General features: G+C 40.8%; 1 protein-coding gene across 1 annotated transcript in view; it reads left to right on the top strand.

Moving 5' to 3' along the window:
* Positions 1 to 15,461, top strand: part of mark4a (MAP/microtubule affinity-regulating kinase 4a) — a 36,681-nt gene that overhangs the window by 4,437 nt on the left and 16,783 nt on the right. The window contains exons 2-7 of the mRNA XM_061055994.1: positions 1,559 to 1,756; positions 3,052 to 3,105; positions 10,222 to 10,270; positions 10,667 to 10,732; positions 15,188 to 15,258; positions 15,356 to 15,412. Coding sequence (XP_060911977.1) covers positions 1,559 to 1,756; positions 3,052 to 3,105; positions 10,222 to 10,270; positions 10,667 to 10,732; positions 15,188 to 15,258; positions 15,356 to 15,412 — 495 coding nt within the window. The remainder of the gene's footprint in view (positions 1 to 1,558; positions 1,757 to 3,051; positions 3,106 to 10,221; positions 10,271 to 10,666; positions 10,733 to 15,187; positions 15,259 to 15,355; positions 15,413 to 15,461) is intronic.

The following is a 15,461-nucleotide window of genomic DNA, read 5'->3' as shown; positions in this document are numbered from 1 at the left end:
TGCACAGTCTTAGTCTCAATCTCATGTTTCAAGTCTTGTTTAATTTAGTGTGAGGTTCATTTTCTAAATTAGGGTCCCATTACGAGTGTGATAGATCGTAAAGCAGATTATGTTTTAGGGCGTGGCCACCTACGATTGACAGCTCACACCCACTGTTATGTCTATGAACAGATATCTGTATATAAATGCAAAATATATAAGCAAGGAACATGCTACTTCTGTTTCTGTGTGCAGTTGGAGTTGTACTGACCAATCACGTTTGAGCTTGAATTCATTGGCTGAAAAGCAGTCTCTGAACCTGTCCACTATTGTCAGCTGACTATTCATCGTTGTATTCATCTGTTTTAGCAGATATCTGCATATAAATATCGATATTTGCAGTCGTTGAAGATGCCTCTGAACTTGATTCATGTGTCGTAGCAGGTTGGACTGTAAACAACAACGATCAGTGTAAAGAAAAAGGAATGAAAAGAAAAAGGAAGAGTGTGCCTTGATACCTTTTATCCTTCATGTCACCACCTGGTTCAAGACGTGGTAAAGGAGTTGAGACCACAAATAAGCCTAACTTAAAATGTGTTTATTTTACATAACCAAAGACAGACACACTCAACGTGAAGTCAAAGTAAAGACAATGAAACCAAACAGGGTGAAAGCCAAAGGAGAGAGAAAAGTCGAGTGACTGTCACTAGTTTATTTATATGGCAGACAGTGAGGTGAGGCAAGTCCAGTCTCAAAACAACCTGACTCCGCCCACCAGGCTACTGTATACAAAGGCCTGCAACAAGACTTATACAGGATGCCCTAAAATATTGGCAAAGACTACAACATCATCCGATATTAGCCGATGAGTTCAAAGAAGGTCAACCAACCAAAAACTGCAGTTCTTCCAGTGTCCACTTGAGGCTGGCTGCAAAAAAAACAATGAATCCTCCGAGCTCATTGTTTTGGTAAATTTGTATGTAGTTGATTTTCTTTCTAACTCGTATGTTTTTATTATATTAAGGCTTAGAGTTTTGCATGAACTTCAACAATTAGGGGCGTGGCTGAGTTAACTGACAGGTGGGCGTGTAGTATCTGTTTGCTGGGAGGCTTAAGGCTCACCTCAGCTCCGCCTCTCTGCCTGTTTCTAGGTTGACTGAAAGTAAGCTAGAGACAGCGTTTCCAATATGGCGACTGCCATCGCTGGGCTTTGTATTGACATGGGGTGACGACACTGAGACTACGTCCATGTTTGATACAGTGAAGGTGTCAACCCATTTTAAAAGTATGGTGACTACTGGCTCCAAAAAAATCCACAATGGTGCAACAAAATACGAATACTTGAGGCATCATGTTGGGTTATATCTACTCTACAGTATACAAGTCAATGCTAAAATCATGATTTCAAAGTTTGTTAGGAGCAACATACCAGATTTGATCCCTTTTAAGACTTTCATTAGATCAGTATGCAGTCCTGAAGGTGTTGCACCCTCCTGCTGCTTCACTATATGATATTGGTGTTTGCACAGTTAGTGACCACTCTCCTCTCTTTAACACCCCCCCCCCCCCTTCCTTCCAGCATGTGTCACTGGGGTCCAGCCGGGCAGACAAGGCCACCAGCCAGTCCAGCCGCTCGCTGGGCGCCCGGTGCAGAAACTCCATCGCCTCCTGCTCCGAGGAGCAGCCGCACATCGGCAACTACCGCCTGCTCAAGACCATCGGGAAGGGAAACTTCGCCAAGGTCAAGCTGGCCCGCCACATCCTGACGGGCAAGGAGGTGAGACGCAGGGCAGCAGAATTCCAGGGGGGGAGATGGGATGGTTAGGTGGTGAGGTTAAAGAAAAAGTGATATTTGAAGGGTGAGGAGAGACAGTTCATGTTGCTGGTGTCCTGAAGATAGGACCAGGACATACTTAACATATTTCCATCTTTTTTTAAGAAACCAATCCTATCCTCACGTGAAGCCTTTCACTTTCCTCTGATGTACATCTCTCAGCTAGTTTCAAATAAGGCTAACAGACTAATTACAGACCAGATGTAGGGACATCTATGAGGAACCAGGAAGACTGTAAATATCAGAGAAATGATTTCAGTACATTAAGTAAGACACTGATATGTCTCTTAATAAAGCTTTATGGATCCATCAGAAACCATTAAGAACAACCTACAGGATTATAGGTTGTTTTATTGATTGGACAGCATGACCACTTAATGTCTTCTGAATGGATTTTTACAATTTAAAACTCTGTTATTACCAAATGAAAAGAATGAACAACGGAGAAATAAACCTTGCAAATCCTGGCAAACCAAAATGTGTAATTTAAATTAGCGTAGGGAAGAAGAGATATGGATTCTAAAGAGTTGATTTTATAAGGGGAAAAATAAACCAACAACATGGATACTGCAGTGCATTTTTGAGCTAATAGGTAACCTTTATTATCTTTTTGTAACAGTGTAACAGTTTTGCTTCAAAAAGTTAACCCGAGTCAGACCGCTAGCTACAGCTAGCTAACTTTCTGCCTCTAGCTGGGCTCTTCCCATAAAACATGTAATCACTGGCCAGAGAAGGTAGGCGGTTTTAAGGCAACCCCACACGGCCGTTTTGGATGCCCCTCTGTTTGCCAGATATGAGAGCAGTTATCACAGCAAACAGGTGTTGCAGAGATGGATTTTCTAATAAAATGAGTAGAAGCGTAATCAAACTAGGATGAATACTGGAGATGCTTTTTTAAAAATGGAGAGAGGTTAGAACACAGAAAGGTTTCAAGACAGATGCAGAGCTGGATAAAGACCGAAGCTTTCAAGTCTGCGACATGGCAACCTGTGTGAGTATCGCCTCTAGGGAGGAGGGGGGCGGGGGGAGACTGCAGTACCCATTTTAAACATTACATGTTAGAGTTACATATTGCTCCTTTAAGTTGCTATGTAAAAACCCTCATAGGAGATTGAAAGTGCTTTACAACAGAGATGTAGGGTATTAGAAGGCTTCTAAACATCATGTACGATGAAAGTAAGAAAGGGTCTTTGGGTGATGCTTTTACTCATCAAAAACTTCCTTTTTGTTTCTTCCAGGTTGCAATAAAAATCATTGACAAAACTCAGTTGAACCCAACCAGCCTACAAAAGGTGAGTCTAACCTCTTTATTCTGGTGGATTATTCATTGTTCAGCATATCCTCTGGTTCAGCAGTCTGAAATATGCAACACCTTTAGATACCATCTACTTCCATAAGCAGCAGCAGGGCACCAGAAACGTGAATTATTTGGTCACATTCAACAAAAAGCTGAAATGTTGTTGTGTTGGAGAGGTTCAGGTTCATCCTCAGAGAGTTCAGGACTGAGAGAGAGAGAGAGAGAGAGAGAGAGAGAGAGAGAGAGAGAGAGAGAGAGAGAGAGAGAGAGCAGCTGAGAGAATGAGAGAGAGAGAGCAGCTGATAGAGAGAGAGAGAGAGAGAGCAGCTGAGAGAGAGAGAGCGAGAGTAGCTGATAGAGAGAGAGAGAGAGAGGGCTCGTAGGATGTGATGCTGTTTGGCAGGTGCTACAGACTGGATGGGCGAGAGAGGAGACCTCTGCTCCACAGATCATCTCTCGTCTCTCTCTTTGCTAATCTCCGCCCTGAGAGGAGGGTGACTCATCAAACAAACCCAGCTCTAACCAACCCATCGCTTTCTCTCTGTTTGTGTTCTTAACTCATCTTTCCTGAACACACGTTACTGAGCACTACAGGGGGAAAAACACAATGATTGTGTGGTCGGTTCTGTTGGGTTTGGTGCCTTTAGGGAAACTCGGGTGTATGTTTGAAGGAGGACGGTTCATGGACTGTCCTTTTTCCTGAATGGTGGAGGGTTCTTGCGCATGAAGGTCAGCAGCAGAGCAGGGGGAGCAGTACAGATGCTGCACGTTGACTCAGGAGCTGGAATAGTTCACATCTGGACGTGTAGACACTGAACATGTCTCAACTTGACATCAGGCAGGAGCTTCTTCTGCCCTGTCGCGTGTTTCAGTCTCTCAGTGAAGAAAGAGCAAAAAGACAGACAAAGGACGCAGACAAGCATTCAACCAAGCCATATTTTCCCCATAATGCTCGTCATGTGCACATGTAGGCCAAAGTGTCTCCCTCATTTAGCACTAATTCTTCCTGCTCCTCCCTCTTTTTATCGCTTTGTACCTCCCTCAGCCTGCGTTAGCTGTTCTGCCTGTGGGCAAGAAGTGAACAGAGCAGAAGGATCAAATCAGGGATGAAATAATTCTTCTTTGTGTGGTGTTTTTGTGCGATTTAGTTTGCCTGGAAGATGTCTTTATGTCTTGCTACATGAGTTGGGAAGACCAGTGTGTCTTCATGAGATGTAGCAGAGTTTAATTCCTGAGCACCTTTTAAAAGACGAGTCCCCTGAGATATGTCACACATCCTACTGGAAAAATAGTGTGTGACCAGAATCAGCACTATCTGTCAGGCCTGGTTTTTTGCTTCTGTGCTCAATCTGTTCCATGAATAAGGTGTGTGAATCCTTTAACCTGACATGCAAGTCATCAGTGCAACGACAAGGCCTGACAATGAAACTGTGAAAACTGTGATTTGTTGGCTCTGTAGCATTTCATGAAAACAACAGAGGAATCTGTGCTTGATGCTGTTTTACCAGGATGTTTGTTTCCATACAGTAAGTCTGAGAACAAAACTTCAGACCCTTAGCAGAATAAATGCGTTTTGGCAATGCAAGGCAGATTTGTTAGTATACATATATATATATATATATATATATATATATATATATATGTGATACATGGATGCAATTCAAAGTGCTTTGTGGATGAATAATAGAAATGAAAATACACACTTACAATAAAAAAAGAGCAGGAATTAAAGATTATACCATAAAAATGATTTATTAAAATTCATGAAAAGGAAGTGCATAGTTTAAAAAATGATTACGATTTCATTCAGTGATGAAGTTGGCATGTAAAAAATCTATATTTTTTCTTCAAGGGGAACCTTTTTTTCCACTTAACCTTTGTGCTCTTTCTCAACTTTTTGCACATTTTTTTATATTTCCTTGTAATTCTTCCTGATGCTTGTTTATATATTTGATGCAAGCTTTGTCACTGAAAAAAATGACCCGTGTCCAAGAGCTACTGTACGTGCGTCACATCATTTATGTTTCGACACATAACATATCAAAACTAATAAACCGGCTGAATGAAGTTACTGACAAACATTTATACCCAAAGCTTACAACGCTCACACACACTCTGTTAGCACCAAACTCTACATCGGCAACAGCAGACATTATTTCAGTCGAACTTTTTTTTGGTCCCTCAGTCGTCATGGTCATTGTGTCCTTCACCATGCTGGTGTGGGTGAATGGCTTCTTGTGCTTTGTTAGGATTCACGCCTTTTAAAAAAAAAAAAAAAAAAAATTCTGTCTTTTTTTGCCTTGATTGGAGAGACAGGACAGTGGATAGAGTCAGAAATCAAGGAGAGAGAGAGAGAGTTCGGAATGACATGCATGACAGGAGCCACAGGTCGGATTTGAACCTGGGCCGCCCGCTTAGAGGACGAGAGCTTCCGTATATGGGGGCGCGCGCTCTAATCACTAGGCGCCCCGGGATTTTGCCACTTTTTATTAGTCCTCCCTGTTGGCCTTGTTCGTCCATTGGCAGAATAGTAATTGTGCAAAGAAACTGTGACTTCAGTGTGGTGGCGCAGCGCTCCACGTTACTCCTTTAGCTGACTGTAACGCTGGTCCTGCAGATCGAGCACGTACACATGTCCCTCCCTTTTGTAACATAAACTGCTTTCCTTCTTCTTGTGTAAATAATTTAGTATGTTTTCTGCTTTTTCTTGGCATGGCCACTCCAACATAAATGTGTCTTAACGGGCTTACTAACAGCACTGAACTCATTTTAGCTCAGCTAGCGTACAGCGTATAACCTGGCATGTTGATGGAGGTTGCTGCTACATTGCCGTGTTTAGACGTCATGAGTATCACCTTGTAATTAGCAGGTGATTGGCCTATCAATATATTTTGTATTTGAGGGGGTGGGACGTCTGTGTACTTGGTCACAAGGCCGTGATCATGAGCCCTAGACAAGATGGACCAACCATTCTGACATTGACCCAAAATGTCAGATAACCAGTTTTAGCCATAGACTGTACATATGCCTGTCTATCTGAAACTTGATCGGCTCAGTTTCAGTCACAAGTGGCAAAGAAATGTCTCTAAAAACAAATTTAATTTCCAAAAGAAGCAGACACACCAGCGCAACAATGTAAGGCCACCTGTGTGACTGCATCACAGGAAGCACAATCAAAGCAATGACCTTGGATTGTTGTGCTACTATCAAGACTTTCAAACACAAAATCTCATTGTTTTCTTTTCACGTAGCCTACTCTCGCACCTTGTGATCACTGACTTCCTGAAATCCCCGGTACTTTGACTCATCACATTTCTGTTGCTTTTATCAAGACAGAAATGTTCTGTTTCCTTACCTGGCTGGAATATTAAGCCTCTGAAGAAAACAAAACAAAACATAATCCCAGTTTGTGTTTTATCCCGTCTTTTTGGCTGCTTTCTTTTCCTGGACCTGACCAGCTTTCTGTGAGAAACAATGGTGCAACATTGAGGACAGGACTGAGGAGAGAGGAGAAGGATTGGCCGCTGATTGGAGAGAATACTCTACAATTGGCCGGGGATGATAGCGAGCTTCTTTACATACCCGTGGGCAAGAGAAAATCCTTAGTACTGAAGACATGAAAGAGCCCATATTAGCATAATCTGGACGGTAATGTATGTAGAGGGGAGAGGGGAGAGAGGGAGATGTATTGTATAGGGTAGGTATAAGAGGGGGAAGTGAAATCATGCATTGAGAACATCAAGCCAAGAGGAGGGATTACTTTATGAGGAAATAACAGATTACACAAGAAGAAGATTTTCAAATAGCTAGACACCTAAAAACCAAAGCAGAGAATATCTGTGTGGATTTTTGTTACCATCTGCTCGGTTTGTTATAAAACCCAGCTGCCCTTTAGCCACAGAGCTTGTGCGTCCATCGGCTTTATCGCAGGATTACTATTCATTCACCACCGATGACCCGGGCGTTAGCTCGTGGGGATTGTTTATTGTTTTGACGGATCTGTTGAGCAGAGAATTAAACGGGACGCCTGCGTGATGAGACGCTCCGGCAGCAGCACTACGTATCCCAAGATTCCCCGCTCTCTCTCGCACAGCTGGAGAAGCTGGGAAAAGAGCCCGGTTCTTAATACCTGGGTCACTATGGCAACAGTGACGTGGTTGAACAGCTCGAGGAGGAATGAATGAAGGAGGAGGGAATGGAGGGAGACACACACATCATGAGGAAATGGAAGAGGGGGAGGATGGAGAAAAGAGGATAGAAAGCTTATCGCTCAATCTTTCTTTTTTTTTTTTTTACCAGTTTGAGTTGTTGATGAGGAGGAGGGTCACTGGTTTTCAGCGATGGTGATTTTTTTTTTTTTTTAAAGCGAGTGTATGAATGTTATAATATGAAATCAGGGGATCTGGCTCAAATGTAATCCCCTGCTCTGCTCTGACAAAGTGTACAAATATATCCTCCACATGCAGACACGAGTCAGACGCAGAGAGTGGAAGTTGGCCTGTTTTTGGCTCGTCACATTTTTGTGTTGGTTTTTGTTTAGTTCTTTCAATGGTGACGTTTTTTTTTTCTGTTTGTTGGTCGTTTTCTCTTCCACAAATTATTTTATGAAAGATCTAAAAGGGACACATTTGTTAAAGGACACAAGTGTCTGCTCGCACTGCTCCACCCTGATCTCTGACAGCTGTCTAGTTCCATTTTAGTGCTCATTAAAATGCTATAAAGACGAAGCAGCAGGACAGTGAATGTAGCTTTTACACTCACAGAGAGGACTCCTGATGCTGAGCATTAGAACCCTATAGCATTCAAAATATGAAATGTACAATTTAATTGAAAGGGAGGAATTACAAGCCAAACCAACGGTATCAACTTATAAACACTTTGTCTTTCCTTAGTGGGCATGATCTCTTTATTCTCCTCTAAAGATGGTTAAATGATAATGACTACAATAATATTTATTAAGTATAGACGAGGCTTTTATGTCAGTTCTACGTTAAAATTTAAGGTTTCATCTTTTATTCCTTTTTTAATTAATTATCTTTTCAAACATATTTTTCAGCAATGTTGAGGAAAGAGCCGACCCTCAGCCTTCCACTCTGATGTGAAGAATGTTAGCATGTTAAACATTAAGTCAAGTTTATTTGTATAGCACATTTAAAACAGCATCAGCTGACCAAAGTGTCTTACAGACGAGGAATAAGAAAACGAAGTACAAAGACATATTCAAATGATCGAGATGACAGACACACATAAAAACACTGAATGAAGTAAACACATGGTTAATGGTAAGTATGGAGTATGGACTTGAGCTTGTTTAGTGCTTTTATAGTGTTCCGACTACTGGAAGAGCGTTTACACCGCAGGTCACACCTACACATTCACACACTGATGGTAGAGGCTGCTGAGTAAAGAGACCATCAGAAGTAACTAATCCATTCATACACATTCATACATCACTGATGAAGCAGCGGGAGAAATTCACTGTTAGGTGTCTTGCCCAAGGGACACATCGGATGTGTTGTTTCTGGAGCTGGGGATCGAACCCTCGGCCGTACGATTGAGAGACAACGACTCCCTGCTGCCATTAAAGCACAAAATGTTTGAACTATTTATAAAGGTCAGGGGGAAATGTTTGGTTTTGAAACATGGAGATGGAGGCAGCTGGTTCCACAAAATGGGGGGACTGGAACTGGAAAAGCATGGTGACTCTGAATCGTGTGTAGGTGTGGACGTGAGTGTGATGTGAGTGATTGACTGATGAACAGTTCAGGGTGTACCCTGCCTCACGCCCAATGAAAGCTGGGATCAGATACTGTACATTTGTGCTTTATTATAAGTACAAACGGTGTGATTGATCCTGAATGGTTATATCTGTTTGACTGTTCATTGAATGGTGTAGACACTGTGAACATACAGACAAGTTCTCCTCTTGTTTTGTCTTCTAGCTTTACATTTTCTGAAAGTAGGAGATGTAGATTTGGGGTCAGATCTGTACATGAGGAGTTTGTATTTGTTTCTGTTTGAGAGATTGATTGTTTTCAGATGTTCATCAAAATGAACGGTGTGGATGTTCACCACAGAGCTTGTCTGTGCTGGTGTTGGATCAACAGCTTGGTGTGTCTCGGATTTTTGGCACCGTCTAACTGTGGAGGCGTTGACTTGTTTCATAGGTGCTTTTTCATGACCTCGCGCCTACGTGATATACGCTTCAGTGTACTTCAGTTGATCTGCTCATTCATAATATAGAAAATAACCTGCAGGATTCACAAGAAATAAACCTGAACCAAGCAGCAAACTCTGGTGTTGATAAACAAAGCCAAGGAAGGAAGTGCAAATAACTGCAGTTCCTCGAGTGTCCACTTGAAGCTGGCTCCAAAAGACCCGGAAGTCACATACACACCCTGAATCAAATGAAAGAAATGAACATGTTTACAGCCTGGTACAAAAAACAACTTTGGTCTTATTATTTAATGTCTTTATCGTCACATGCATAGTTAGGGGCGTGACAGACTCGACTGCAAACTGTTGCATTGTAGCGGTTTATCAGGGCTAGGTAAGGCTGGGACCGCCTCAGCTCCACCTCTTTGCCTGTTGTTAGGTCGACCAAAAGTTTGATAGAGTAAAGATTTCCAATATGGCAACCACCATGGAAGGGCTTCCAAAACAGCAGTTTAGAAACCAACGGGTGACGTCCCTCAAGCGTCATCCATTTATATTTACAGTCTATGTTCTGAACAAAGAAGTCCAGGGGCTCTGCTTCAGCTCAGTTGGTTGTGCAGGCGTCCCATGTACAGAGGCTTCAGTCCTCGTCTCACTGGTTGGACTCCTGATCCTGATGCTGCTCGGTGCATGTCATCCAACACTCCCTCTCCTCATCACCACAGCTTTCCCGTCTAATAAAGACATAATGACCTGATCAGGGCTTAGAGAAGAGAAGAAAACCCCCCTTTCACTTCCAAAGATGTAAACTGAACTGAATGTATTTCTTCTGTTTTTAAAGGACAGCTTTAAGGTTATTCAAAGAGACGCTGGTCAACACTCAGAAGCTGAACAGAAGATTTTTATTTTAGTCTGAAATCATCAAAACATTACGTTGTTTTTTTCTTCTGTGCAGCTCTTTCGGGAGGTGAGAATAATGAAAGGCTTGAATCACCCTAACATAGGTAAGACACACACTGTGCATTCATCTCAATGGGTGTGTGTGTGTGTGTGTGTGTGTGTGTGTGTGTGTGTGTGTGTGTGTGTGTGTGTGTGTGTGTGTGTGTGTGTGTGTGTGTGAGCAGACATAAGTATAATAACACTTTGATTAAACCTTCGAGTGTTCATTGAAAGAGATGTTAGCCACGTTGCAGGCCTGATATGGAGGTCATGAGGTTGGATTTTCTAAAGCTGAATGCCATATGATGAAACCCCCCCCCCCCCCCCCCCCACAGCATCAGCAGCAGGTTACCTGTATTAAAACAGGCAGGCAGACGGATGTGCAATAATTGATCATGTGAAGAGGATTTGTTGTTATGTATATCTATTGGATTTTAATCTGCTTGTGTTTTGGCCTACAGTGCAGCTGTTCGAGGTGATTGAGACTGATAAGACCCTTTACCTAATCATGGAGTACGCCAGTGGGGGTGAGTACATCCTCTCGCACATCCAGGGACATCTTTATGTGTGTGTGTGTGTCTGTGTGTGTGTGTGTGTGTGTGTGTGTGTGTGTGTGTGATCGAAGGATGACAAAATGTTTGGTACTGTGACGCTTCTCAATACCACGTGTTTTTAAACTCAGTTATTTTAATCATAGATAGTAGCCTATGGAAAAGTAACAGAACTAAAATCAAAAACACTTAATTTTTTGTATTTGAACCCAAAGTTGCCACGACCGAAAGACAGAGAACATTGTAAAAACTGCACAAATACGTTGGCAAACTTTTTGTGTTTGGCAACATATGTGTGCAACTTAGAAAGTGTGTAGGAGTTTGCCTGCAGATTTATTGTAATTTATTGTAAAGACATTACCCAATATTGGGTGCTTAGGACTTCTATTTTTGTTACTGTGGTAATTGTTGCTATGGTAACAGGTATCAATATTGTCTGATTTTTGCTGGTATCATGTCCAAGTAAAACAAATGTGGTATCGTAACAACTGAACTTGATCAGTATTTTGATCATTTATTGTATTATGTGCTGTGGTGGATGGACCGGTATGTAAATCTTATCTTGTTAGTTTGATGTTAACACATCATGGAAATTACCATTAATGGGCTAACAGAATTAGCATGATGATCTCAGTAATTTAAACGTATTAAATTATCTTTTTTTTTTTAAACAATGTTTGCTTAGATGGAGTGTTTCTTAAATTAAGAAATGTTAAGTTAGGTTCTTTTCATCTTTGCAGTCTGTACAGCTACAGTTCTGCGATTGGTCAAAAGTCTGAGCTGAATTAATTTAGCTCAAATGGTCAGCAAATGAAGGAGGCGTGCCAAGACACCTGTCACTCATTTACACTCCAGAAGTGAATAGAAGACGGTGCTACAGAGCTACTAGTCCATTTGAGGACTTTTTAAAATCTGAAACATTTACAGAACTAGTTCAGCCTTTATTTATTTCTTGCTCAGAGTGACTGGTAAGGCTTGATACCACTCTCATGTCAGTGTGCAAAATATTCTGAGAGAGCAGTGAGCTTAGCTAAGCAGAAAAAAATGGAAATAGGGAAAACAGCAGTTCTGGCTTTTTTGACAGTATTGAAAGAACAGAATGTACATACTGGACATATACACATGTTCCGTATTGTAAAAGTTTATCCAAGATAACATCAGCCTAGTGTGTCTTCATGTCTTACTTATACTAGATATACAGCCGCTAACAGTCAATAGCGATTCTAGAGTCTGTTGGGGCCCGAGGCAAAAATCAATTGGAGGCCCTCAAACCAGCTTTCCTCACCGTCATGTCTGCCAGTGTCCCGATGCATACTCCTCTTCCTCTTTTTACTTTTCCCTTTCTCCTCTTAATTTTCCTTTGTTGACTTTCATTGACAAATTTAGGTTTTTACAGCAATAATGAATGTGACGCTCAGCAGGGCAACGACAGTGAGGGCTGTGTGATGGGGCCCCCTTAGGGAGGATTCCAACTGTTGTTGCAAAATTTGCACATTTTGGGCGTCTGCTTTGGTTTAAAGTTTGTCAGCCCTCAGGAGCCCCCTACTGGTCTCAGGTCCCAACCAGTTGCCTGTCTTGCTTGTTGACGAGCAGCGCCTCTGCTAACAGTTACCAACAGGAAAAGGAAATATAAGAAAAGATTTTGGACAAAAACAGAAATAATCTGGACGATAAAACTGTGCGAACAGTAATGTTAAAAACTGTAATGTTGTAACATTTGGCTTTGATGATAAGAAAGATAAGCCTGCTCCAAAACAAGAGTAAAACCAAAGCTGTCAAGAAATAGAAAATAAATTAGTAAAAACATTTTTGAGACGTATTCCGAAGCCCTTTTAAATTGTATAAAATCCCTGATTACAATCATGACATATTGAGCTTTAATGTGAATGATGTTCTTTTTTAAACAGTTTTTCAGGAGTGTTGCTATTTAAGTATACTCTGAATGCTGCCGTCTTGAATATATAACAGTTAAAGGATAATTATTATTAAAATAATAAACATAATCTGTAAACATAATCAACCTGTTTAACCGCAGACTGTAATGGCTGCAAAACAAATACACCTGATCACACTTTGTCCTTAAACGAGCTTCTTCTTTTTGTCACTGCAGACTTAGTTTGTTATTAAGCTGTATGACAACAATATGGAGAGGGTTGCCATGGAGATGGACTTTTTTTGTCAAGGGAAAACTTTTTATTTTTTAAACCAGAAACGACTTGAAATGGAAACTGCTCTCTTTAAAGTCTCAACGACAACGCCAGCAACTTTTACTTTTACTTTGGGAGAACACATGTTTACTCGTCTTCCACCGCCTGGTTGGGTGCTTTGTTTCTTTTGGTTTCTGACATGTTTGTTTTAAACGATCAGTTTTTATCCTTCCCTAAAATACAACAACCTGCACAAACACGGCAGAGGAGGTGGTGGACTCATGTGGTCTGAATGGTAAACTTTCTGTTACGTTTGTCTTTGGAGTCTTGAGGCTTTGACGAGAGCAGGGTAACCAATGTTTTTGTTTTCAGAATAATTCTCAGGCATCTCGGTCTAAATTTAAAGACTTATTTTAGTAGAGAATCTTCTGTTATGATGGACTTTGAGCATATCTTACCTTATAAGGAATATGTTTCAGCCTTTATGTTCTGTTGAAAGCTAGTTGTCTACTAGAGTAGTTACAAAATGTTTATAGTCTATGAGCCTCCAAAATATGAACCCAAAATACATAAATGGAACCAGGTTTCAAAAAAATAGGAATTCCCCTTTTTAAAAGTAGGAAAAGCCAATTGAGATGTTTTTATAATCTGAACACAAATATAGAGTTTAAGTGTGATAGTTCTTCAGTGATCACTATGCTTTGTTGGCTTTATTTTCCTTTTTACCCATTCACACTTTGAAATAGATGAACTCTGTAGTCACCAGGAGATGACTGTAAACTCCTGTATTGTCTGGTTCTACATTCAAATTTAATAGAGCATAGAACCACAACATAAATAACTGAGCGGCCTCAGAGCAGTAATGATGCTGCAATGCCAGACCTCGATGCATCTAATGATGCTCTGTGTTTCATTATGTTTCTATTCGTGTCCATTTCATGTCTTTTCTTTCTGTTTCCAATCTTAAAGTCCCCTTGAAATAAAAAAATACATTTTCCTGGTTTTAATCCAGCGTTCCTGCGTTAAATGTTCTGCCAAATATATTTCAAAAAGGCATTGTCTGAGTATTTTTACATCAAACTAACTCTATGTTCGCTTCCTGTAAAACATTTTAAAGGTCTGGTGACTCATCCTGCACTAAGGGGCGTTTACGTATTTTTGACCAATTAAAAAGCTTTGTCGAAGCTTCAACGATCCAATCAAAATCAACCAAACCTCCTTCTATCTTGTGATTAGTTTGATCCCATTTCAGAAGGAAATAGGTCACTCTGAAAGTTCTGTTTCACGGGGACTTTGAACCAAATGACCTCCTGTCAGCTGTGACCTTCAGAGACAGATTTTTAATTCAAGTCTGTACAACTTGAAGTTCGGGGGGGGGGTATTAGGAGGTTAAGGGGGTTAAAGTGAACTTGAACGCCCAGGAAGAGCTGTGAGCTGTGTTTAATGTGCATAGTATGATATCTAAAAGCATGTAATGTTGTAACATTTCTCTTTAAAAGAGCCTCATCTTAACCACCACTGCTCAGTTCTTGTTTTTACAATCATGTTTTTGACCCTTTTACTTGTTTGATTTTAGATGCTGCTTTCATGCTTCTATTACAATTTGTATCACTTTGAGATTTGTTCAACTTTAAAGTGTGTTATAAATCAATTATAAATAAATGTTATCTAAATGTACGTAGGTTATTAGAGCAAAATATTGGCTTCACATTTGTTCAACAGAAGAAGACAGAGACATGTTGTCCATATTTATATGGTTGATGATTCAGAGGATTGATGACAGATTTAGCATAAGCTAATATAAGACAGTATAAGATAGTAATAAACTGAGAGAAACAGATAATAGGGTTTTAATGAATGACGTTTGGAGGTGCCTGTGGTTGGATTTCGTTACCTTTGTACGAGCCGGGCGAGCTGTTTCTGTCTTCATGCCAAGAGAAAGTAACTGACTGCAGCTTTAATCTAAAAGGACAGAAAGAAGAGTGGTGTAATAATCTTCTTAAATAAATCTTAGCAAGACAGGAAATAAGTGTGTTTCCAAAAATATCCAAATATTCCCTAAAGGTGGGATGTACCTGCAGTGTTGCGTTCAATGGCTACAGGATAAATTAGCTCTCTAGGACAGTAAAGCTGAAGAACACACCTTAACAGCATTTGTACTCTAAATATATGAATAACTGTGATGTGACTGGAAATAATTTGTATGTCAGCACTTTATAATAAAGTAATAACTTCCATATAATATGTTATTATCTGACTCATCTGTTTCTGAACACGCTTGCAGGTGAAGTGTTCGACTACCTCGTGTCTCATGGGAGAATGAAGGAGGTGGAAGCCAGAGCCAAATTTCGACAGGTGCGTCAAAAACAACACCTCCTGATACCCACATGCACTCAATCCTCACATTTAATTGTCACTTCTTGAACTGTTATTTGTCTCCTGTCGTTCACAGATTGTTTCCGCTGTCCACTACTGCCACACGAAGAACATTGTTCACAGAGATCTGAAGGTGAGAGAGTCAGCAGGATGTTTTGGGGCTGCTTTCAGATACACTCCGG

The sequence above is a fragment of the Labrus mixtus genome, chromosome 14 (assembly GCF_963584025.1).
Source record: "Labrus mixtus chromosome 14, fLabMix1.1, whole genome shotgun sequence".
Taxonomy (NCBI): domain Eukaryota; kingdom Metazoa; phylum Chordata; class Actinopteri; order Labriformes; family Labridae; genus Labrus; species Labrus mixtus.
Note: the sequence above shows the minus strand (reverse complement) of the source record. Positions and strands in the feature narration are given on the sequence as shown.